General features: G+C 40.5%; 4 protein-coding genes across 7 annotated transcripts in view; 3 read left to right on the forward strand and 1 right to left on the reverse strand.

Annotated features, from left to right (window-relative positions):
- The first annotated feature begins 2,712 nt into the window (after positions 1-2,712).
- rplp0 (ribosomal protein, large, P0) lies at positions 2,713-5,620 on the forward strand. Of its 2 annotated transcripts, XM_061688709.1 has the most exons (8): positions 2,713-2,780; positions 3,576-3,684; positions 3,780-3,955; positions 4,186-4,273; positions 4,639-4,785; positions 4,860-5,045; positions 5,127-5,267; positions 5,416-5,620. In XM_061688709.1, exons 2-8 carry the CDS (start codon positions 3,631-3,633, stop codon positions 5,569-5,571), a joined length of 948 nt encoding a protein of 315 aa, XP_061544693.1. In that variant the 5' UTR covers positions 2,713-2,780; positions 3,576-3,630; the 3' UTR covers positions 5,572-5,620. The 2 variants fall into 2 exon arrangements, with proteins under 2 accessions (XP_061544693.1, XP_061544694.1); XM_061688710.1 differs by lacking the exon at positions 2,713-2,780 and having other exon boundaries at positions 3,598-3,688.
- An 873-nt stretch (positions 5,621-6,493) lies between these two features.
- On the forward strand, positions 6,494-9,174 carry LOC133408711 (golgin subfamily A member 7-like). Of its 2 annotated transcripts, none has more exons than XM_061687873.1 (6): positions 6,494-6,544; positions 6,886-7,008; positions 7,081-7,233; positions 7,681-7,782; positions 7,999-8,053; positions 8,246-9,174. In XM_061687873.1, exons 1-5 carry the CDS (start codon positions 6,536-6,538, stop codon positions 8,044-8,046), a joined length of 435 nt encoding a protein of 144 aa, XP_061543857.1. In that variant the 5' UTR covers positions 6,494-6,535; the 3' UTR covers positions 8,047-8,053; positions 8,246-9,174. The 2 variants fall into 2 exon arrangements, with proteins under 2 accessions (XP_061543857.1, XP_061543856.1); XM_061687872.1 differs by having other exon boundaries at positions 6,517-6,696.
- A 442-nt stretch (positions 9,175-9,616) lies between these two features.
- r3hcc1 (R3H domain and coiled-coil containing 1) lies at positions 9,617-18,730 on the forward strand. Its single transcript, XM_061687455.1, has 9 exons — positions 9,617-9,622; positions 11,833-11,956; positions 12,311-12,440; positions 12,723-12,860; positions 14,974-15,406; positions 15,474-15,649; positions 15,738-15,808; positions 16,806-16,901; positions 17,036-18,730. The coding sequence occupies exons 1-9, from the start codon at positions 9,617-9,619 to the stop codon at positions 17,143-17,145; spliced, it is 1,284 nt and encodes a 427-aa protein (XP_061543439.1). The 3' UTR covers positions 17,146-18,730.
- Positions 18,731-19,117: 387 nt separating this feature from the next.
- The window catches only part of loxl2a (lysyl oxidase-like 2a), a 32,861-nt gene continuing 27,436 nt past the window's right edge, over positions 19,118-24,542 (reverse strand). For both annotated transcript variants that reach the window (XM_061687576.1, XM_061687577.1), the window contains 6 exons: positions 24,230-24,395; positions 23,853-24,093; positions 23,660-23,775; positions 21,648-21,784; positions 21,382-21,493; positions 19,118-20,186 (listed from right to left, as the gene is read on the reverse strand). In XM_061687576.1, the coding sequence (XP_061543560.1) occupies positions 20,116-20,186; positions 21,382-21,493; positions 21,648-21,784; positions 23,660-23,775; positions 23,853-24,093; positions 24,230-24,395 (843 nt within the window). In that variant the 3' untranslated portion in view covers positions 19,118-20,115. The remainder of the gene's footprint in view (positions 20,187-21,381; positions 21,494-21,647; positions 21,785-23,659; positions 23,776-23,852; positions 24,094-24,229; positions 24,396-24,542) is intronic.

Consider the following 24,542-nt stretch of genomic DNA (forward strand, 5'->3'; position numbering starts at 1 on the left):
TGTCGCGCGGTCAACATGCATCACAACGTGAAGCTTCTTCTTCTTCTTCCACTTTCGTATTTCCGGCAGTGTAAACGCTACACGGAGCGTTACTGCCCTCGTCAGATGCTGTGCTTCAACTACAATGAAATAAACCTCTTATTTCCCCGGCCAATTAGGAGGAAATATATTTTTAGAGATTTTGAAACTAACTAACGAGATTTAACAAATTACAACTAGATATCTTTCATTTGCACTTCCCCACAAAATTAAAGAAGTACATTTTGAAATTCTAAACGAGATTAACCCCACTAAAGAATTATTGTGGCCAAAATGTAATATTAAATCTAATTGTTTTCTTTTGTGATGAAGACACTGAGAACCTTGAAAATCTTTTTTTTTTTTTTTTTTTTTTTAAATCTGCAAATCGGTAATGGCCTTTTGGTTGGATATGTAGGGCTGGCTTCAGTCTAAACAAACTCTCAACTTGGATGGTGGAGTCAATTAAGTTTGGTGTTTTTGGCAAAGACGAGTTAAGATTTTGTTATTGATGTGCCGTTGTTCTGAGGGAAGATTTTTTTTTTTTTTTACTGTTCACAAATGTAGCTATTTCAAGACAAAACCATGTCGAAATCATTGGATGAATGAGTTTCTACTTTATTTTTCCTGTTATGTACTGCAAAGCTCACCTTACAGCTCTTGATGTACAGATGTAATACATGATGGAAAATGCCTTTTGTTGTATGTATTTGTTCCTCCCAGTATAGTCCCCTCCAAATGTATTGGAACAGCAAGGTCAATTCCTTTGTTTTGTTGTATACTGAAGACATTTGGGTTTCAGATCAAAAGATGAATATGAGACAAAAATTCAGAATTCCAGCTTTTATTTCATGGTATTTACGTCTAGATGTTAAACAACTCAGGACAGACCCCCTTTTGTTTGAACCCACCCACTTTGAAGTTAAGAGAAGAGGGAAAATCGATCACGGCTCAGTCCTGAAAAAGTAATAAACTACTGGTTTACTGAGCAACAGACATTGAACAGGTCGGGCAAGGGTATCAACAGCACTTGATGACAGAAACATCCAAAGACAACAGTCAGTCACATCACTGCCAACCTCCACAGGCCAGGGGTGAAAGTATCACAATCCACTGTTCGAAGAAGACTTTGAGAGAATAACTATACCGGCCATTCCACAAGATGCAAACCACTCATGAGCAAAAAGTGTCAGGATTCAGGTTGCAAGTTGGACCCAGAAGCAGAGAGGACAGGTAGGTGAGTTTGTGAATAACGGTTTATTACAGCTTGGAAGCGAACAAAGGAACTCCGAGAACCAAATCCGGGATTGGCAGGGTAGGAGTTCGTGTTGTCGGTGGGCCGCAAGAGGTGAGCACTGGTTTGCAGGGAACAAGGGCAGATGGCAGACTGGGGTCAAAGAACAAGAATTAGGTAGAGGTAACTCACGAGGGCTTCAGGAAGCAAAATGATAAGCTAAGTGGCTGGGCTACGAACTCGACGTAGAGCGTTGATAGTCTGGTGACGAGTTGGAGTCCCACAGCGTCTTAAGAGCAGTCAGGTGTAATTAGGATGACAAGCTGCAGCTACTAGACTCCAACACGTCAACCCTGCAAAGCACTCATGACGCACACACACGCACACATACACACGGGCTGGACTCAGGGTGCTGAAACAGCAGCCCTGACAAAAAGAATCGGAAGGCCAGATTGGATTTTGCAAAGAAGTACAGAGGTGAGCCACAAATGTTTTTTTGGACTGATGAGACCAAGATTAAACTCTGCCAAAGTGATGGAAAGGTCAAAGTATGGAGAAAGAAAGGATCTGCTTATGATCCAAAACACACAAGCTCATCTGTGAAGCATGGTGGAGGTAAATGTCATGGCTTGGGCTTACATGGATGCTTCTGGAACTAGTCTTTATTGCATGAGAGTAGCAGCAGAATGAATTCTGAAGTCTACAAAACCATTTTGTCTGGCAATTTACAGAAACATTCATCCAAACTAATCGGGAGAAGCTTCATCATGCACCAAGACAATAATCCAAAACACACTGCCAACACAACAAAGGACTTCATCAGGGGGAAAAAGTGGAAGGTCATAGACTGGCCAAGTCAGTCACCAGACCTTAACCCAATAGAGCATGCATTTTTCCTCCTGAAGAGGAGACTGAAGGGAGAAACACCCAGAAACAAACAACAACTGAAAGAGGCTTCAGTAAAGGCCTGTAAAAGCATTTCAAATGAAGAATGCAACAGTCTGGTGAAGTCAAAGGGTCGCAGGCTTGATGTAGTCATTGCAAGTAAGGATTATCCCACCAAATATTAAATGTTATTCACTTGAAGTTAATTTAATAATGTCTGTTCCAATACTTTTGCTCACTTGAAAAGTGGGTGGCTTAAAAAAAAAGTGGTCTGTCCTGAGTTGTTCAAGATGTAAGATATAAAGATGTAAATACCATGAAATAAAAGCTGGAATTCTGAACTTTTGTCTCATATGCATCTTTTGATCTGAAACCCAAATGTCTTCAATGTACAACAAACATAAAGGAAATGACCTTGCCGTTCCAATACTTTTGGAGGGGACTGTGTTGTGTGCGCGTGTAAATTACTTTTCAACATCATACGCATACAGCTTGCCTTGTGCCTCATAAATGATTGACACTAGCATTACCCAATAGTAGTCAAGTTACGCCCACAGCTCCAATATGATTGGTCAGTCAGTGTTCTATAAGACCCGGTCGTGTGGTTCCACTGCCTCTTTCTTTCACGCGACCCTTAGACGCGGTAAGCGAGTCTTGCTGACTATAAGGCCGACGAAACGAGGATAAATTTCAGATGTAGACACACAAGTAGAATTTATATGATCTCTTTAAGTATATTAAGCGTATTTGCTTACTTTCACCCGCGTACTGTCTGTGTACGACCCGTCGTAGTTAGGCCTTTTCGACATCGCTAGCGTGCTAACCGACGGCTAACCTTAGCTAGCAGTTTAGCACGTGTTACTGTGCTTTTACAAATGATGCACCGATGCCACTTTTTAGACTGTGTACAAGTGTTGAATTTGAGTGCTTGTCTTTACCGAGTCCCGATACTTGTTAATGCTCTTACGTCTTGCAATTGTGATGAAAGTTTCATTTTAATAAAATATTTTTCAAAAACACTTTCCTTGAATATGGCATCTGTTTCACATTAATATAATTGTTTTTAGCTTAATAGCATAATTACTGGCATTTTTAACATACAACTGCATGTTTTTCTTAGGCTTGCTACAGGGGACATTTCTCAAATGTTGCTTGTTACACAAGGCATTTCAGTTATGTATTGGCTGGTTCCGAACACTATGGGGCAGTACGTGAAAGGAGTACATGCAGTTGGTAAGAGACAAATGTAGAGTTTGGTGGAAATAAAGTGATGTTAACTACACAAAAAGTGAGTAAAATGAAATGCAAGACGGCTTCTTGACTACCACAAGTTAACAAAAATGATAGGACAACTGTAGTGGTACTTAGACACACCATCGCTTACCTCTCTTCTAGTCCATGTTTTAAGATCGGTCTTAAAATAAGAACTTTCTTGCAGGTACTACCTTGTCTTTAAAACAGCTCTTTAGCGAATCCTTGGAAGCACTGCAAAGATGCCCAGGGAAGACAGGGCCACGTGGAAGTCCAACTATTTCCTGAAAATCATCGTAGGTATCCACTAGCAAGCATTGCTGTTTTTCAATCCATTTATTTGTTCCCTGTTTTTTGGACTGTTTTAAAAGTACATTTCTAAATTTTCTAGCAACTCTTGGATGACTTTCCAAAATGCTTCGTTGTTGGAGCTGACAACGTGGGTTCCAAGCAGATGCAGACCATCCGCTGTTCTCTGCGTGGCAAAGCTGTGGTGCTGATGGGTAAAAACACCATGATGCGCAAGGCTATTCGTGGCCACTTGGAGAACAACCCTGCTTTGGAGAAGTGAGTTTACCACTTATCACTTTTGAGGTTTTAGTTGCAGGAAAGTTACAGTACAGCTTGTGTGGTGCTGTGTTGTCGTTCCCCCTGCAAACAAGAACCTGTTTCCAGCTATCCCTGTTTGTCCAAACCTCCTGACAGCCAGGGACGCAAGGTTTCAGACACCCATAGCCCCCTCCCCAATGTATAGATTCCAACATTGGCGCTTTGACAACAAAATCTGCTTTTAACAGGCTTCTGCCCCACATTAAAGGAAATGTGGGTTTTGTCTTCACCAAGGAAGATCTGGCAGAGGTCAGGGACTTGCTGGTGGCCAACAAGGTAATACCGATGACTGAACGCACACTTGCTACTAAATTAGAGTACTCAACTTATGAGTGTTAGTTTGACAGCATTTGTAAATTTCACATGGGTTTGTTTAGAAAGTTTTACAAAAAAGGTAAAAATTAGTCATGGTCAGAAGCATTTTTGGATCCAATGTGCAGGATAAGTTACAGTGCAGCTTGTTTGGTGCTGTGTTGTCGTTCCCCCTGCAAACAAGAACCTGTTTCCAGCTATCCCTGTCTGTCCAAACCTACTGACAGCCAAGGGACGCAAGGTTTCAGACATACTGAAATAGTGTTGCTGTTGTAAAAATGTTTGGTTGGGGCAACACTGACTTGAGTAACCTTTCTGGGATAAACCAGGTGCCAGCTGCTGCCCGTGCTGGAGCCATTGCCCCCTGTGATGTGACAGTGCCTGCCCAGAATACTGGTCTGGGACCTGAGAAGACCTCATTCTTTCAGGCTCTGGGTATTACCACGAAGATTTCCAGGGGGACCATTGAAATTTTGGTAAGTTGTAAAAATAAATTTTACTGAGCAAAGTGTTATGTCCAAGTTTGAACTAACCATTCTGTTTCCTTTAGAGTGATGTCAGTCTGATCAAGACTGGCGACAAGGTTGGTGCCAGCGAGGCCACGCTGCTCAACATGCTGAACATCTCTCCATTTTCCTTTGGACTCGTCATCCAACAAGTGTATGACAATGGCAGCGTCTACAATCCTGACGTGCTTGACATCACTGAGGCATCGCTGCATGCCAGGTTCCTGGAGGTAAGATGATTTGTTGGAAGAAATACTTGTGCTAGTTTAAGTATTCTATGAATTGGTTTAATCAGTGCAAAACCTCTGTAGGGTGTGAGGAACATCGCCTGTGTGTCTCTTGAAATTGGCTATCCCACAGTTGCCTCTGTGCCCCACACTGTCATCAATGGCTACAAGAGAGTCCTTGCCATCGCTGTGGAGACACACTACTCCTTCCCCCTGGCAGACAAGGTTCGTATTTGAAAAGTGTACCATTGAATGAGTGACTGACATAAAGGTGCAAGCGTGTAGTTAGGCTATTGTTGCGCACATGGGAGTAATATTGTTCAATGTATTTAATTATATCAACAATTCCAAAGTTGTCTCCTTTGTCACACAGGTCAAAGCCTTCCTTGCTGACCCATCTGCCTTCGCTGCAGTGGCAGCACCAGTTGCGACGGAGACTGCAAAAGCAGCTCCAGCTGCCGCTAAGGAGGAAGTCAAGGAGGAGTCTGAGGAATCAGACGACGACATGGGCTTCGGGCTGTTTGACTAAGACTACAACTACAATGAATCGACATGATTTCAATAAAATGTCAAACATTTGGAGCGTTTTAATTATTTTTGCAGTTGTCTGGTTTTTCAGAGCCTCACTTGGCCTGTTGGGAATTTAGCTTGTGATTGAACATTTTCTAAAGTGTATTATCTCACAATGGGTAATTCAACAATTTTTTTTTTTTCTTCTCCACACTACATCTCATGTAAGGAGCCCTGTCATTGTCAAACTAAGCGCTGCACCTTTTGAGCTTGGGGGCTGCAATATATGGCTTGCTCAAGGGTATCTCAACAGCAGACTAGCATCTCAGAACATAAACAGGCATCATTTTCTTTGCGCAGCCGGACTTCAACAGTGATGGGTCCAAACCATGAGTCCTCCTGTCAATTGAAGCGTCAGCGACGTGTAGTGAACAATGAATTGCTCATCCACTAGATGGCATAAGGTGCATGACCTATGGATCCACTTTTTGTTTTTTGTAGTTCAAGTTGGGAAAATGCTAAGCCGCATGTCGTCGGGATATTTGTCCATGTTTGATTTAAAAAACACTCACAGAAACATGGCACTTGACTTTTTCGAACTACTCATGAAGATGAAAATTGCGGTACAGTGCATTGCAAACGACAAATTCCAGGGATTTAAAGTCAAAACTAGGCAACCAACGAGATTGAAAAGAAAAGTTAGATGAACGGTAAAATGGAGGAAGGGGGTGTGGCCAACCTTCAAGTACAAGCACACTCTTGTGAGACCTGTGCTCAAGCTCAACAGAAGACATAAAATGTTCCGTGCCGACGCAAGTGAGACCTGTCAAAACGGTGGCAATAACGACAGTGTAGACGTATGCGAAACGCTTGAAATGAAATGGCTTTTATTTTGAAAAACGCACACCGGCAGTGTCGCGTTGGCCCACAGGGCTGTGATTGCGCAGTACACATGCGCAGCAACAAAGGGGCGAACGTTTACCATGGCCGAGGTACGTCATACTGGTATTTATTCCTGTTTGGAAATATTTGAGCGGTATTTTACCGTATCTTAGCAAGTAAACTACATAAATTCGGTCAGCTGTTGTTTGTGATGGCAGCGACGGACTTTAACGGTTGCAATAACCAAGTTCCTACAGCAAACGTAAGCTCAACATGGGTGAGGTGTCAACTCTCAATTAGTGTACCGACGATTTCATTGCGCTGCAATCAGTGTGACCGAGCTGGTTTCGATATTAAGCTATTATTAAACACTGACGACGTGTATGAGAAAATGACTGTTGATTTCACTGCTTGTGTGGAAAGTCAAAGAAAGTGTGGTTTGTTTGTGTAGACTCACAGTTTACAGGACATCCAGCAGCCTTTTTTCGCCATCAAGGTGTTCATCCAGAGAGACTACAGCTCAGGAACTCTCTGCAAGTTCCAGAACAAGTTCCCCACGGAACTCGAAAACAGGGCATGTAGTGGGCCATTAACCTGGGTGTAATCCATACTGAATCAATGCTCACTTGCTTTTGTTACTTTTTAGATGGAAAGACAACACTTTGAGGAGACCATCCAGACTTTAAACAACCTGTATGCTGAAGCAGAGAAACTTGGGGGGAAATCCTACGTAGAGGGCTGCCTTGCCTGCCTCACTGCCTACACCATATTCCTCTGTATGGAGACCCAGTATGAAAAAGTACGCTTGGTTCTTTTTTTTTGGGAGGGGGGGGTGATACGGAGCTATGTCAGACAAGAGTATTAGGGCCACCTTGAAAATAAAATAAAAAAGTGCACTACAACCTTAACGTTGTAATCTTATGAGCAGAGGTGGTTAGTATTAATAACATGCTACATTTACTGAGTTACATTGAAGTTATTTTGGGAATAAATTTACCTTGTTGAGTTGTTCAAATACAACATACTTTTTACTTTTCCTTATTTATTTATTTTTTTTCCGAATAATCGGTACTTTTACTCCCTTATATTGAGCTACATACTTGACTTTTTTTCATCAAAAAAAAAAATACACATATTCTCGTAAGAGTTCAACTTTAATCTCGGAGTGGGCCCTTATACTCATTTGAAGATATGTGCCGAACTGTGATTGAGTGTATTACCACCACCCCATTGTATGTGTCTGCAGGTGTTAAGGAAGGTCGCCAGATACATTAAGGACCAGAATGAGAAGGTCTACATTCCCAGGGGCCTGCTGCTTACTGACCCCATAGAGAGAGGCCTCAGAGTTGTATCCTTGGCTCATGTCAAATATTTTTTGCCAAATAAAAGATGGTTTATTCATTTCTCAGTCAGCCTGACTTTTTGCTTTGTGCAGAAAAGACTGCACTATGTGATTGGCGCAAGGGGCTCGAGATGAGATGTTTATGGCAAATTTTGGTGTAACACATGAAAAGTAACTATTAAATGCAGCGTCAAATATTATCCTTAACCGATCATCTTTCAGGTTGAAATCACAGTCTGTGAAGACAGAAGTTTTGTCCCTACAAGATAAACCCAGGGTATGCTTTATTTTATGTACTGTACTATGTTTGTTTTTAAGTTTAATTACAGTGGAACCTCCAAAGTCTCACAAATGTGGACCACTTTCCGGGTTGCATCTGACTTTGAAGGTTCTATCGTGTATATATAGTGTGTTGTTCTCTCTTTTTTGCTTATTCATTGTACTAATGAAATGTATTTCTTGTGTGCAGACTGGTGACTGACTGATCATGTGCCCAAACATACGCTCAGATCTGTGGTTCTCCTGAATCGGTGTACTGTATATAATAATTTCCTGCTCTATTTTTTTATTTATATACTGTATACTCCACTGACTGCCTCTCTGTTTCTTTCTACATGTGGTGGCTTTTGGTATGTACAAAATGATGTATAAAGCTAATCAAGACTGGGCCTTTCAAATAGTGCCATTGTTAAACGTCAATTGTGCTTTTCCTTGAATAGTTAGACCAGTGTTTTGTGTCTAATATCTAGTTGGTCAGAGTTGCTGTAAAATCAGATGCGTGATGAACTCGGTTGTCATTAGGGACTGTGTAAATGGCAGTATTTCACAGTATTCTTAATTTTTAAAGTTGAGATTTTTGTGAATCCTAAATTGGTATTTTTTTTTTTTTACAGTTTTTATAATAAGACCATTGTAATTGTGACTCTTAAGTTGTATGAGGCCATTATTGTGAATGTTTGTTTTGTATGATCACCACAGAACCACTCCACATTCCACACGTGCTTGCTATTGTGGGGTTGTACTTCTCTTATAAACTACATTTATTTCAATCTGGGTTTCCTCAAACATTTTCAGCTCAAGACGCAACATAGAACTTGGTTCCTCTCGAGGAGCCAAGTTTTAAAAAATTAAATACTGTAGTGTACATATATATTAATAATGAAAAATGCAACATAGACTACGTGAATAAAAAAAGAAACGGGTGACTGCTTGTTTAGCAAGGACATCCCATTTAACTTTTGTGACCCCCAGTAAAAATTGATGCGGCACCCATAGTAGTGATTATTTGGGGAAACCTTGATCGAAGTAAATTGCCTTTCCTGTTAACCCTTATGTCACTTCTGACCAGGGAAACATTTATTAAATGATCCTTTAATAAACTAAATGTACACATAGTTACCATTTTAGTTGTGTGTTCTATTTTGAGTTAGTCTGACTTTTACCTCATTGCTGCAAGACACCAATAGCACACAGCATACATTTAAATTATTTCTAATTGCACATGGCCAATTGAACTATAATGTGTCCTGGAGTGGTAAAATGTGTGTACAGTCAAGCCTGAAATGATCCATACCCCTAGCAAATTTTGGCTTGGTTGCTTTCATTCAACCCTCAAGTTCTCTCTTGTTTAGAAATGACATGCGTATGCCAGAAGATAGGACAATGCACAAGAGGCATCATTGTGGAAAAAAATATACGTCAGCTCTTATTTACATTTGAACAAAACGAAGCATGTCCAAAATTAATTCCCTTTGCAAACTGTCAAAGGCTATGGGAAAATCCAATGGTATACCCTCCAAATAGTCCAAGCTGTTGTAAAGCAAATCACAGTCAAGTTGACATGGCAGTAGGATGAGTGCGGTGGATTGGAGGGGGAAGACAATTGTGAAAATGAGATTAAGAGAAAGCTGGCAAAAGCAATGAGTCGAATGAATGAGAAAAGCAAGTGCAAAATGTGAAACGATATTAAGATTTGGAATGTGGGTTAAACAATACGTTAGTTAAAATGGCAAAGCACAAAAGTGGTAGATGTGATTACTGTGAACAAGATGAAACAGTAGACCATGTTATGGATTGTAAAACAGGAGACAAACAGGACAGCTAATTTGCAGCCTGGGGAGAGACAATCTGTTTCGACATTCACAAAGGGCCAGGATATTAGTTCTCTGTCTCAGACAAACAGTTCATAGAGAAAATAGTGTTTATTTAGTTAGTTTTTTTAAATTTATTTTTTTACATTTAAAGCTGCAGAGCATAGCATCTGTCGCCCCTAGGCTGGAATTCTACAGCAATTGTTGCTTTGATAGTAGGCCATGCCTAGCCCCCACTGTGTGATTCTTGAATGTTTTTATTCTGATTTGAAGGAAACCCTGTGGGGAGAAAATTTTGGATTCTTCAGAAGAGGTAATTTTGTATAATTATTTTCTGTTACAGAAACACAAAGCAATAACCGGGGTCCTTCGGTGGCTTGCAAAGCAAATTTATTTATACAGCGCATTTCATACACAAGGTAACTCAATGTGCTTTACATGATTAAAAGCATTTAAAAACAAAGAAAAACAGCTTATACACATTTAAAACAAAGAGAATAAAATATATACCATTAAAACAGCATACAGTGCAAGAAATATTTAATAGTGGAAATGCTCTAAAAAGCATGGGGGAAAAGAAGAGTTTTTAACCTGGACTTACGAACATTCACACTTGGGGCTGACGTCACTTTTGTTGACAACTTATTCCATTTGTGTGCAGCATAATAGCTAAATGCTGCTTCACCATGTTTGCTTTGGACTCTGTGCTCCACTATTTGACCTGAGTCTGTCGATTTCAGAGCCCTACTGAGTTTATTTTCCATTAGCATTTAATTTATGTATTCAGGACTTAAACCGTTTAGTGATTTATAGACCAGTAGCAGAACTTTAAAATCTATTCTAAAGCTGACTGGAAGGCAGTGTAAAGACTTTAGAATTGGAATAATATGCTCTGACCTCTTTGTTCTAGTCAGAACCCGAGCCGCAGCATTCTGAATGAGCTGCAGCTGTTTAATGCTATTTTTAGGGAGTCCAGTCAGAAGATCATTGCAATAGTCAAGTCTACTTGAGATAAAAGCATGGATGAGCTTTTCCTGTTTTGCTTGACACATGCAAGCATTCACTCTGGATATGTTCTTCAGATGGTAAAAGGCAGTTTTAGTAATTGATTTGATATGATAAAATAAAATAACATTTCCATAGAGCTGGTGAAAACATGCTTAGACAATTTAGCATTGTATAAACACTACCAATCCGAGTTTACCCTGATAGCTGGAATACAACTGCTCATCAAATGTAGCAGGAAAATACAACATGCATTTAGAGTGTATGTGTAATTACTGGTCACATTTTGAATGAATGCAGCTCCAGCAACACAATGGCATTTGTGTGTTGAAAATATGAATTGAAAAAGAGTCATAAACATAACGTTAAGTCAAGCAAAACTCTTAATTGAGTAACTTTTCGATGTCTTACGAATGGTTGCCTTTCGGCTCTCGGGTCATTAAGACAGTAGTCTGACTGTCATAAGTACCTTTCGATAAGTAATGATAGATTTATTATTTTAGCAAAACTAATCCACGGTGGCCGACTAGTTAGAGCGCTAGCCTCACAGTTCTGAGGACCCGGGTTCAATCCCCGGCCCCGCCTGTGTTTGCATGTTCTCCTCGTGCCTGTGTGGGTTTTCTCCGGACACTCCGGTTTCCTCCCACATCCCAAAAACATGCATTAATTGCAGACTCTAAATTGCCCACAGGTGTGACTGTGAGTGCGAATGGTTGTTTGGTGGTATGTGCCCTGCGATTGGCTGGCAACCAGTTCAGAGTGTACCCTGCATCCTGCCCGATGACAGCTGGGATAGGCTCCAGCACGCCCGCGACCCTAGTGAAGAGAAGCCGCTCAGAAAATGGATGGATGGATAATCCAGACGTCCATGTTTTCTCATAAGAACGACAATTCCCATCGCGCGAAATAGACCAACCACAGTCTTCTGGGTAATTCTGCCAAGTTCCAGCCAATCATATAGCGTGACGTCATAACCCGGCGACGATCACCGATCCAATCTTGCAGCCGGATCCCATCTGGTATCGACACCGCCACACTTCAGTCACCTCTTTTCCCGTCCGGAAGTAGTACGTTGTGTTCAACAGGTATACAGTAGGCAGTCGTAGTGCAGCGGCGTTACACTTTTGTGTCCTGGAGCAGGGCGTGATAATGCTATAACGCAGCGCTGGCGTATCTAGTTCTCATAACTACGCAAGCAACATTCACAACCGGCCAATGTCTCGGGACTACATTTTAGTTTTGTAGCTTGTGCGAATCACTCGACTGCTGTAACATTTTAAGTTAACAGCATTTGTTTACGACACAAAATAACTTCATTTGACACAACGTCCTTTTAGACAAATTAACTATCGTTTGCTAGTCCTGTTGCTCGCTTACCCCGTTCTCAACTATAACTATCATTTGTGTTTTGTTGGCTTGCTTTGTTAAACTTCAAATAGGTTCATTACGATCTTTGGCCACACTGGCGGTCCCCTGCTACGATGGAATTTATCTCCCAAAGGAAGAAAATGAGTTTGTGCACCAGGTCTTGGATGAGCTGGAAGCATACCAGAAGAGTAGCCCCAAAATGTAAGCTCATGGAGTATCACAGTTATTCTAACATGCAGTGTGCTGTGTGACAAATGAGTGATGCATATAATAACAACAACAATAATAATATGTAGCATTTGCCTAGAATTTCAAATAACTTTACATAAGAATGGATGATAGCTTTTATTTATTTATTTATTTATTTATATATTTGTAATTATTATTACCATTTTATAAAAGTGTCTTCTAGTCAACATGACTCACAATGCTCCTCTGCCTCTGGATTGTCAACTGGCTTGTCCTGTTGTGTCTTCCCTCCAGTGTGCTTTTGTTCCCACCACTTCCCAGCAGACTACGATACCTGATCCACAAGACCGTCGAGGAACTGACAGAGCTCACCACCTTCTCTGTGGGGGAGAGCTGGTGTCGTCAGGTGGTGGTTTGCCCCTCGGAGATCAGGTGCTGAAGCCACTGGAGATCATTGTGACATATTATGAAGTGACTCAACATTGTGCGGGAGCTCATGACAAGAACAGTGTACAGTCCCCTCCAAAAGTATTGGAACGGCAAGGTCAATTCCTTATTTTTTGTTGTATACTGTATATAAGACATTTGTGTTTCAGGACAGAGCACCTTTTGTTTGAACCCACCCACTTTGAAACTGAGTGAATAGGGAAAATCGATCAGAGCTATTGCAAAAACATTGGACATAGCCAATACAACAATTTGGATTGTCCTGAAAAAGAAAACGTCTGGTTTACTGAGCAACAGACAGGTCGGCCAAGGGTATCAACAACAGTTGATGACAGAAACGTGAACTGTGAAGAAACACCCAAAGACAACAGTCAGTTACATCACTGCCAACCTCCACAGGGCAGGGGTGAAAGTATCACAATCCACTGCTGGAAGAAGACTTCGAGAGATGAAATACACAGGCCATACCGCAAGGTGCAAAGTACTCATCAGCAAAAAGAATCGGAAGGCCAGATTAGATTTTGCAAAGAAGTACAGAGATGAGCCACAAACGTTTTGGAACCAAGTTTTATGGACTGATGGAGACCAAGGTTAACCTCTACCAAAGTGATGGAAAGGCCGAAGTATGGAGAAAGAAAGGATCTGCTTATAATCCAAAACACACAAGGCTTGGGCTTGCATGGATGCTTCTGGAACTAGTCTTTATTGCATGATGGTAGCACCAGAATGAATTCTGAAGTCTACAAAACCATTTTGTCTGCCAATTCACAGAAACATTCATCCAAACTAATCGGGGGAAGCTTCATCATGCAACAAGACAATGACCTAAAACACACTGCCAACACAACAAAGGACTTCATCAGGGGAAAAAAGTGGAAGATCGTAGACTGGCCAAGTCAATCACTGGACCTTAACCGAATAGAACATGCATTTTTCCCCCTGAAGAGGAGACTGAAGAGAGAAACCCCCAGAAACAAACAAGAACTGAAAGAGGCTTCAGTAAAGGCCTGGAAAAGCATTTCAAATAAAGAATACAACAGTCTGGTGAAGTCGATGGGTCGCAGGCTTGATGCAGTCATTGCAAGTAAGGGTTATATGCCACCAAATATTAAATGTTTATTCACTTTAAGTTAATTTAATAATGTCTGTTCCAATACTTTTGCTCACTTGAAAAGTGGGTGGCTTCAAACAAAAGGTGCTCCGCCCTGAGTTGTTTAACACATCTTGATTTAAATACTATGAAATAAAAGATGGACTTCTAAACTTTTGTCTCATATTCATCTTTTGATCTGAAACCCAAATGTCTTCAGTTATACAACAAAACAAAGGAATTGACCTTGCCGTTCCAATACTTTTGGAAGGGTCTGTCTGTTCTTTATACTATACACCAACTGACCACCCGATAACTACCAGAATCTTAATGCAATGACAGAGAGGTATTGATTTAATAACTTTATTGTGGTTGTAACTTGCACTGGTTGAATTGAACTGTACAATGCCGTACCTCTCTTGACAGTGTGGATCTTTTTTTTTTTTGTGATTTCTAATGAGCATTATTGAGTGAGTCATTGTTTTGATTTGATAGTGGTCAGAAGCAGCGTTACTATTTTAAGTACAGTACATTCCTCTGTCAAGTGGTTGTATTGTTGCTGTTTTTGACATCAAATAGCTTTTCAGTAGTGAAGCTACTTTTGTGATCACATAACATGGTAGGGTCCACAGAAGCTGCATTTCCCAAGGCAGCTAAACCTTAAATGTGTGTCTTCCATTTGACATCACATACAGTACCTATCCGCCCTAGAAGTAGTAGACGGTATAGAAAAAGAAGCCGGTAATTGAAAGACAATGGCAAAGGTTGTGTTCCTGAAAAGTATTTTATTATTATTATTATTATAAAAAAAAAATTGTCCAATCATCAATCATTTTCAACATTCAGGAAAAAAAAGCAATGAAATTGTTGGTTATAGTTTTCTTCTTAGTCTTTTGCCACTTATTGTGTTTCCAGCCAGAAACTCAAAATATAGCCGGAGCATGCATAATTAATGTTGGCCTTAAGTGTTTTTTCAGTAGAGTATCTGTAAGGACATTTGTTTTGTAGAAGCAAGGCACAAGAAGAAGACGACAGTGATGCAGAGACCAACTCCATCCTGGATGAAGAGAATCCTGAATCTTCAAATCGAATCAGAGCACCCAGGAGGCCAGACAAGGCGCTCTACACCCCGAGAGCTGCTCGGCAGAGTCTCCAGAGCCAAAACTCTCATGCTGTCCAGGAGTCAACAACGTCCGCCTCCATCAAAGTTCTATCGAACCTGGGTTCCTCTTCTGAGGGAAAGTCGTCACTTCTATTAAAAGATGAGTCCCTTCCCTTTGTGGCAGATGTTGCCCTCACGGACAACACATTACTAGAAGGGAAAGCTCACTCAACATTGAGTAATTATAAGGACGACATCACGGTATCCTGTCTGAGTGAAATGAGCCTGGAGGATGACGCCTATGAGAATGAAGATGTCGCATGCCACCTGACTGAAGAGGTTGGTCTACCTGTTATGATTTTGGAAAGCTTCCTGCTCTCGTGTTCTTGTGCCTTCACCCCCTCAGATCAAGGCAAACTTGAAAGAAGCTGTGACTTTCACCGTGCAGCACGTTCAGAATGACTACTCCACCCTTGAGAATGTGCTCCTCAACGCTGATGACTTTGGTCACGTTATCGAGATCTATGACTTCCCTGCAATGTTCAAGACAGATGATCTCTTGGACGCCTTCACTGAGTACAGGTGGGACATCCTTCACTTGTATTTAAGTCTGAAAATGTACCAGTGAACTTGGGGCTAATTTAAAGTGGTATTTTCCTGTTTCTATTAGTGACGGTGGAATGAAGATCACATGGGTGGACAACACGCACGCCTTGGGTGTTTTTGCCACTCAAACAGCAGGTGGGATTCCTAATGTATGTTAAAATGATGTTACAGGAAATTGAATTGTTACATAACTCTAGCTAAAAACAGAAAAGTGTAAATACTATACAATTATTGTACTCTGACTTTTGAAAGTAGCTTTTTCAACTTTATAAATCTTTATCAAGCGATTATTTACTTTTCTTGTATTAAATACAGTACTTTCATTATTGTCATTATCTTGCTGACTGGCTGTGAAAGCTCACTAATAGTGTGTGAAGTTTGACTGGGCTTTCAATGCATGGTCCATGAACTGTAAGTGCCCATTTTAGCACATACGGTCAGAAAACATAATAGATAATACAGTGAAACCTCTGAAGTTGAACAGTCCATCAGGTGAACAATTTGAAATTATTTCAACTAATTGTTAGATAATTATTTTACAAAACAAAAATGCATGTCAAGTACAACATCCAGAGGCCAAGCCAGTCCTGCGCTTGTTTTCGGTGTATTTGTTGGCTTATTTGTTTTTGTGTGAAATTATTTCACAATAGACTGTTACCAGTGATTGCAAGCCAAAGAGAAAAATGTGGTGATGACCTTGAAACTGGAAAAAATATTAAAAAGTGGTTAAAAATACACACATTTTTGTACTGGCTGCTTGGTGCAATGTGGCTAAGTTAACAAGAGCAATAATAATTATTGAAATAAAATAAAATAATGTTCACCAAGAAGCGAGCTGCTGCACTTTATAAAAAGTGACGTTTAATCTTCCAAGCAGGACTGTGCCTTAATTGTCATAAAATTTAAGGTTACACTTTTATGCCATTTTAATGATGGCTGTTTGCATGCCTTGATTGGCATTTCCTATGAGGGGGAAACGTATGACGTTAAAGTTGATAATTCTAGTTAATTTGTACATGTAAATATACTATGTTTTGTGGAAGTGGCAGTCTTTTTTTTGTTTTGTTTTACATTTTATTCAAATGATAAAAAAAGTTGTGCGTGTGTTTGTATGCATGAATGAATGAGGCAGCACTGCATGCACTTTCCATCTGCCACCCTCTGCTGAAGGCCCGGACACTGGCTGAAGGCAGTAAAAAGGCCAAAGGCAAGGCTGTTAGCCGAGCAGGTAGGACTTTATTTCTCCAACTTTTCCTGTCTTATCAATAAAGTTACTTACATTGATTCTTTTAGTTTTTCCACTCTTTCCCTTCATTGAATGGATGCAGAATTTTTGAATCGGCCTCTGGTTGTGTCGTGCAGAGTCAATCCAGCCGGTGAAGGAGCGCCCGAGGACAGACAGTGCCGTTGCTAGGCGAATGGTGGCTCGAGCCCTGGGCCTGAAAGGACGAGGACGAGGGCATCGTGTCTGACCTAAAGTGATGGCAAATACAGGTGAACAAACCACCAAAAGCCAGAAAAGTCACGTGACAAAAGAAATTTATAATTTAACTGTTTAACAAATTAGAAAAACGTATTTGAATCCTTTTTTATTTAAAAAAATAAATAAATGAATAAAACACTGTTCACACGAGAGTAGAACCTCGATGAATGAACTAATAGGGGCGAGGGGGCGAGGGGTTGTCCGCTAAAGCCGATTGTCCTTTAAATTGAAGCACTTGAAGGCCTAAAAACACCAATAACAGTATGAAAATTATTTTTTTGAAAATAATTTTGTGGCCTGAAAACACCCAGTACAGTACAAAATTATTGTAAGTAAATATAAAAAAAGTTTTAAAATGTTTGAAAAGTTTTAGTTTATCCAAACTTACCTCACTGGTGAATGTGAGGGGTGATTTTGCGTTCCAACTGGACACTAATTTATGTCCGTTAAATCCTAAATCCGTTCAATATGGGTCTGTGAAATCGAGGCCAGGTGCTGCTCCAGGGTTTTTTTCCTGTCCTGTGGCGAAGGCGGGGTTTGACCGATACAAGGGGGTGCTGAGAAAATCATAGAATTTCATGACCTCAGTTACTTTCTCGTTTCCCCCAATAAAAACATCTATTATACACAAAAAGAGCATGTTCAATGTAAAAGTAGTTTTAACTTAATTTGGCCAATGAATATTCAACAAAACGGTTAAGTCTAATACAAGTGACCACAAGGGAATGGCAAAAATGTTTCACATACAAAGGTGAGAGCACCCATGCGTCTTACCAAAAAAACAGACAATATGTCTAAAATGGGACACGTGTTTATTCCATATGCATAGTTATTGTAAACAACTATGCATTGGCAATATTGGTTTGGATTCGATAATACCTCCTGCGTATGTGCGTCACGACTATTAGAGGCTCACAAAGAAGCGCAAGCAAGCGGGAGGAATGGAGAGAAAAACAAAGCTGAAAAATAAAATAAACAACAATGTCCACTATTAAAGTAATTGTCGACGATTCTGATCGTCAACGTCGTCGTGATTCGTCGACTAATCGTAGCAGCCCTATTAGAATCACAACATATTAACGTTGGCAATTAATAATAATGAAATTAATAATATAGGCTACAAAGTGCAGCCGCATTGCCGCAACAAGAAGTGCGAACAGCTTGTGTCTAATGATTTGGATCACAGCATAACTCCAGAAATTACATTAATAGTTACACATAGGCTGTATACTAATGATTCAGATCACATCATCATTGGGTCAAAAATTACATTAATAATATACAAATCCGCAGTGAGAAATACATACACGCTGTTCCAACTGGGCACTGAAAAAGCGTAAAAGGAACTGGCTCCTCACAATCTTGGTTATTGTATTTCTACTGCTAACAAAAATACATTGTACGAGCAGCAAGTTAGCAACACTTCCATTAGACACACTGGCACCTTCATTAATATTTTTTTTCCTGAATTTGTATTGTCAATAAAACTGCAATCTGTCCAGATTGTTCTTCTCTTCCTGCTGCTGTCACTCATTTCCTTATCAGCGCGTCCGTCTCATGTTTTAACCCTCCCTCTGTGTGTGTGTGTGTGTGTGTGTTGCCCCTCCCTCCTCTGCTCAGCTGCGGAGGAGATTAAAAATAAAAGGCAGCTCAGTTTTCCTCATTAACGTCAAAAAGATTGATTGTTTAGTGCGTGACAGTCTCGGCTTTGCAAGCAGCCAATCATATTGCAGAGCCCCCCCAAATAGCTAATTACCGGTAATGGACAGTGAAGCGGTTATTAAAAGATTGACTTTTCATCGCTGCACACCTTCAACACGATGATCGGGCCATGCCTAGTTTTATTGCTTTCACATGGCAGTGTCTTACACTCATCTTTATCCCTGTGCTATTGTGACTTGTCTTTTTTAAATCTTTTTCTTCTAAACATTCAACACAGTAGCTAATCACAGAAACTGGCATGTGCTTTCACCATCTACCTTTATTGCAGAACGACATGCATTTCCACATTTCGATAAAATCAATCAATGTGACTGACACCCTTATAAAATGAAGGGAATTTGTCACATTTACAAAATGACAACAAAAAAGGCATTTTCACACAGACACATTTGAGGCTTTGCCGCAGTCCCTGACAGCAAATAATTTAACGGAAGATGAGGGGATAATACACAGGTCACGAAGAGCATGTGTAAGCTAAAAACAAAGTCAATAAATAAAGCCCTTTCAAAGGTGAGGTCAAGTATTTGGAATTCAGACTCCTCGTCAGAAGAGACAAATACTTTAAATTGTGTCGCCTGAAAGTATTAAAATCAAATCAAATAGCCTTGTGTTAAATTATTACTTTTTGATACTTTGAATTGCTGTTCACGTAGAATGTCAATTAAAACCCTTAAAATGTTGGAAACAGTAGAAGCAATGTGATGTATTCTTTTGCCTTCCACTGACATTGAAGAACCTCTGAACATGATGTAGCACCAAAATGTTTTTCCTCGACAAAGTATAGAGGTGAGTGTTTCTTGTACTGGCCATTCAAAGGTAACTGTTGGCACATTTCATTTACAAAAATATTTGGCTGGAATGTTCCCTGACATTCATCAAAAAGCACCATATATATAAAAAAAATAACATTTCTACAAAGACACCACAAAATAAGAGCTGTACTGCATGTGGTATATAGATTGAATAATTTACTTGATCATTTTCCTCACAGTCGGGAAAAAAATGGCTGCTTTTTACCACATTGTCAGCTTATCAACAATGAAATAGGATTTTATAGATGTTTACATCCTACAACACGTAAAAGGATCTTTCTGTTAACTTACTGATGTAATACTACACTATCACATTTAAATGTATTCAAACGTGTCCCACGTCCTTAACTACAGCCGCCTCCTCCTTTAGTGGTTGTGAAACACTCCTGCGCCGTACTTCTTCCATGTCCATCGGTCTTGTCTGTCTACCTGTGCGAAAGCTGATTGGTCAGCAGCCCGGGAAATGTTTCTTCGGTTTCTGAACTCCGTGAGCCACCTGCAAATCCAGAAACATTGACAATGAATAGATGAGCAGAAAGTGGTTGGAATTGAGTGAAAGGGGTTAATTTTGCTGGCCAGGATAAATGGTAAATAAAATGAATAGATGGGTTGTGGATATTCTTCATCTTAACAAGCTGTCTTTTGTCTACAAACATGTGCCTCCATGTCCTTACAGGCTATCCATAACATCTCTGGTGTTTTGTGGGTGTCATTTGTCTGTCCTGATGTGAAAATAGCCCCAGGGGGGTGCTTACTATTAGGCAAACTCAGACAATTGCCTGGGGACTCCCAAAAGTCTCATAAAAGTTGATGAATAAAGTTTTATTATTGAAGTCTTAATCACACTTTAAGAGCCCAAGCTCTTGGAGCCCATTCCAGCCTTGTGCAGGTCTGCAATCTTGTCTGTGATGTCCTTAGAAAGTTCTTTGGTCTTGCTCATGATGGAGAAGTTGGTGTCTGATTGATTGATTCTGTGGGCAGATGTCTTTATACCAGTAACAAGTTGAAATAGGTGTCTTTCATACAGCTAAAGAGTTTAGATTAGGAGTACTTTCTTAAAGTTAGAGGACTAGTCTGTGGGAGCCAGAATTTCTTATTGTTGGAAGGGGATCAAATACTTATTTCACTCTATGAAATGCAAATACATTTTTATTGTTCTTTAAACGTGATTTTCTTTTAGATATTCTGTGTCTTACTGTTAAGATAAACCTGCCATAAAAATTATAGACTGCTCATGTCTGTCAGTGGGTGAACTTACAAAATCAAAACTGTACAGGTGTCTTGTCTTTTATTATTTTTTTGCCTTCAATGAGTGTAGGTACTGAGAGTGGTGTGATTCAATATTTTCTCCCTGCCAGATTTCGGTTACAGGTCAAAATCTCACCCAGTGAATAAATTTACTTTAGAAAAGATGATATGGACATATGTGTTGGCTTACTGTTTAACAAGTGAGAATAGTTTTAAACCTAAAGTTTGAACAAGTATGTGTGTGATCTAAGAATTTTGTCAGTTAGCTTGACTTTCGCCACTTACAGGTATGGCCATATTGTAGCATCATCATCTGTACCGTGCAAGTAGAAAATGCAATTTTTTTTTCCACTTTCAAAACTATGTAATTTCCAAATAAACAGTGTTCTGACTGGGGAAATGCATTGTCTTCATCCCAGTTGATGAGGTAGCAAAGAGCTCACCTATCTGACAGTTGTACATCCAGACGCGATTGCCGTCATAGCGGCTGCGGCACTTCATTATGTTGTTGGTATAGTCGGATTCTGCAACCTCGTAGTTTGGGTTGATCACAACCTGGAAGAGCACTAAATGTCATTTGTTTGTACAGTATTTCTGACAGCAAGCCTACTGTATTGGAATGAGGTCATGCAACTGATTGCAAACCCTTTTACAATATTTTTGGTGCTCTAAAAACTACATCAATTATAGCAAGACCAGCATGTATTACCTGGAGAATGTAGTCACCAGGTGGAACATCTGTGATGTCAATCCACTGGCAGTCAATGTCATGCCTGTAGGTGTCCGAGCAGCCCACCGTGATACCCTGTGCTCCGAAGTTGGCACATTCGTATTTCTTCTCAATGCCTATCAGAGTTGAACCCAATGTTAGTCAAGTTGCTATACTGCCATTGTAATCATGGTTCGTATCAGTAGTTCAAGGGATATTTTCTTGGCTCATTTGGGGGCTTGTACCATCATGTAAATACTACTTAAGTATGGTTACGGACCAGTCTACCATGTTCTGTAGTAGTACTTCCAGTAGGAAAATTATCTCAAACTGGTTTCGTGAACATGACAGTGTTTTGATTCAGTTTGTACTAAAATGGCCTCCGCTCTCACCGGATCACATTTTAATGATCAAGATTAACTGAGTGATGATATTAATGACTAAAACCATTGGCAAGAGTTTGTATTGTTTGAGTTTGTTTTGCCAATGTTTTGTTTGTTTGTTTATTAGAAGTAAGGTGGGTTTTTTTTGTTTTTGTTTTGGTACGAGGCCACCATGACTTCAATTAAATTTTATTTGGTTCGAATCCCGGCTTTGACTGTCCGCATGTCAAAGTGTCCTTGGGCAAGACACTGAACCCTAATTTGCTCCCAGTGGGCCTGGCAGCGCCTTGCATGGCAGCAACCGCCCATTGGTGTACGAATGTGTGTGTGAATGTGAGGCTTTGTAAAGCGCTCTGGGCACTGTGATAGTGTAGATAAAGCGCTATATAAATGCAGTCTATTTACCATTTAAATTTGACCACTAGAAGTGGGCAATAACAATATTTATTATAAATTACATGTTGCAATTCAGTAGGAAACATTTTTACAGTGATTGTGGCTTTTAGCAGTATGTACTAATGCAAACTATCTAAATCTACCTTATGTATACTTGAAACATTTAGACAACTGTCAACACAGTTGGACAACAATGTGGCCTTAAATGTCATCTTTAAAGATGACTAAGGCCTTCATTTTGAAAACAGGATCTACCGACCCTGTATATAGACATAAACAAATATTGTGGAATGAGTACTAATGAAGCATTATGAAAAAATATCCATCCACACATTTTCTATACCGCTTGTCATGAGGTTCACCGGTGAGCTGGAGCCTATCACAGCTGACTTTGGGTGAGAGCCTTGGTACACCCTGGCCTGGTTGCCAGCCAACTGCAGGGCACATTTTTTTTTTATTTCATGATTTTATATAAACAACTATTCACACTCACATTCACACGTATAATTTTTTTTATGGAGTTTCCTTTAGTCTTCAAATAACAAAAACTGTTTTTGGAATGTGGGACGAAGCGCGAGTACCCAGGGACAACAAATTTGTACATATTGCTCAGATTGAATAAATCAAGACACCATCACTGCATATATATGGTAATGTCAACCGTGACGCATTGTTGTATGACATGTCATTAAGATAGAAGTAAATATAGTCAAGGTCAATACAGACACTAGTAGCACCTTCTGTGAAAAAGGGAGCATTTATTTGTTCCAGGGGACATCATCCATCCATCCATCCATTTTCTGAGCCGCTTATCCTCACGTGGGTTGCGGGCGTGCTGGAGCCTATCCCAGCTATCTTTGGGCAGGAGGCGGGGTACACCCTGAACTGGTTGCCAACCAATCGCAGGGCACACAGGGCAATTTAGAGTCTAAGGGCAATTTAGAGTCTTCAATTAACCAACCATGCATGTTTTTAGGATGTGGGAGGAAACCGGAGTGCCCGGAGAAAACCCACGCAGGCAAGGGAGAACATGCAAACTCCACACAGGCGGGGCCGGGAATTGAACCCCGGTCCTCAGAACTGTGAGGCAGACACTCTAACCAGTCGACCACCGAGCCGCCTAGGGGACAATTTATTGAGGGTCTAGGACTAGGTGGCAACTGAGAAAAGGTAGGAGATTTGAGCTCAGCCTGAATGAAGGATGAAACAATAAACGCATCTCTTGTACTGTACCTTCTTCACAACGCGTGTCCTCCAGACAGAAGCTGGCTTTGTGACCCTCAGCCACTTTAGTTCCATTCACATTCATCAAGTCATAGTGGGTGAACACCTCCATGCTGTGGAAATGTCTGTATATGGACAGGAATTAATTGTGTAAAAGGACCTGTAAATCACAACAGAACAGCACTTCATATAATAGTCTCACCTGTGGCATTCATGCCAGGTCCAGGACTGATGACCGGCCCGCGGCCTGAAGTCTGACTGGCCCTTGTTGTGGATCTTGGAGGAGAAGCGCAGCAGACGGCGGTAAGAGTTCTGGTCGGCGTTGTCGGCACTGCTGGACAAACACTTCTCCTCCTGGGCACACTGCAGGGCATACATAGGTCTGTCCTCCAGGTATGCAGTCTGCTCCACTGCTTGGGCGTCCAGGACCAGGTCAGGAGCCGCTGGATGGGACACACCATTAATGTATTGTTTTGGGGAATGAAACTAGCAACATATTCCACACAGAGTTCATGTAAGTAGATTTGGATATTAAGATGCTGTGCATCCATTTATCAATAATTAATGACCCCTCCTTACTCAGAGTACAGGAGACCCCAGCAGCAAAGCGTCCACCCCCTTTAAGGCATTGAATGTGTTTCCCATGATGGAGGCACTGATCCAAAGTCAGCTCAGTTCCTGAACATCTCACTCCACTCATCACAATATTATCAGCAGTAGCATCGGTTTGCCAGTACCAGGTTTCCTGTTGACAGAGAAGCACAGAAAACACCCAACATCAATAAATTGACAGAAGACTTCCAGCCCAAAGGAACAACACAGTACCATGAAAAGGTATCGGCCCCCTTCTCAAATTCTTATATTTTTGCATGGTTTCCTCACTTTATTTAAA

Source organism: Phycodurus eques, chromosome 10, assembly GCF_024500275.1.
Source record: "Phycodurus eques isolate BA_2022a chromosome 10, UOR_Pequ_1.1, whole genome shotgun sequence".
NCBI lineage: Eukaryota > Metazoa > Chordata > Actinopteri > Syngnathiformes > Syngnathidae > Phycodurus > Phycodurus eques.

Bases quoted from the DNA above. Each gene is read 5' to 3' on its own strand.
- rplp0 (XM_061688709.1), top strand. From the start codon at position 3,631: ATGCCCAGGGAAGACAGGGCCACGTGGAAGTCCAACTATTTCCTGAAA. The intron at 4,274-4,638 runs GTAATACCGATG...GGGATAAACCAG, and splicing joins ACTTGCTGGTGGCCAACAAG to GTGCCAGCTGCTGCCCGTGC. The intron at 4,786-4,859 runs GTAAGTTGTAAA...TGTTTCCTTTAG, and splicing joins GGGGGACCATTGAAATTTTG to AGTGATGTCAGTCTGATCAA.
- LOC133408711 (XM_061687872.1), top strand. From the start codon at position 6,646: ATGGCAGCGACGGACTTTAACGGTTGCAATAACCAAGTTCCTACAGCA. The intron at 7,009-7,080 runs GCATGTAGTGGG...GTTACTTTTTAG, and splicing joins CCACGGAACTCGAAAACAGG to ATGGAAAGACAACACTTTGA. The intron at 7,783-7,998 runs GTATCCTTGGCT...ATCATCTTTCAG, and splicing joins TAGAGAGAGGCCTCAGAGTT to GTTGAAATCACAGTCTGTGA.
- r3hcc1 (XM_061687455.1), top strand. The intron at 15,650-15,737 runs GTGGGACATCCT...TGTTTCTATTAG, and splicing joins GACGCCTTCACTGAGTACAG to TGACGGTGGAATGAAGATCA. The intron at 15,809-16,805 runs GTGGGATTCCTA...TGAATGAGGCAG, and splicing joins TTTTGCCACTCAAACAGCAG to CACTGCATGCACTTTCCATC.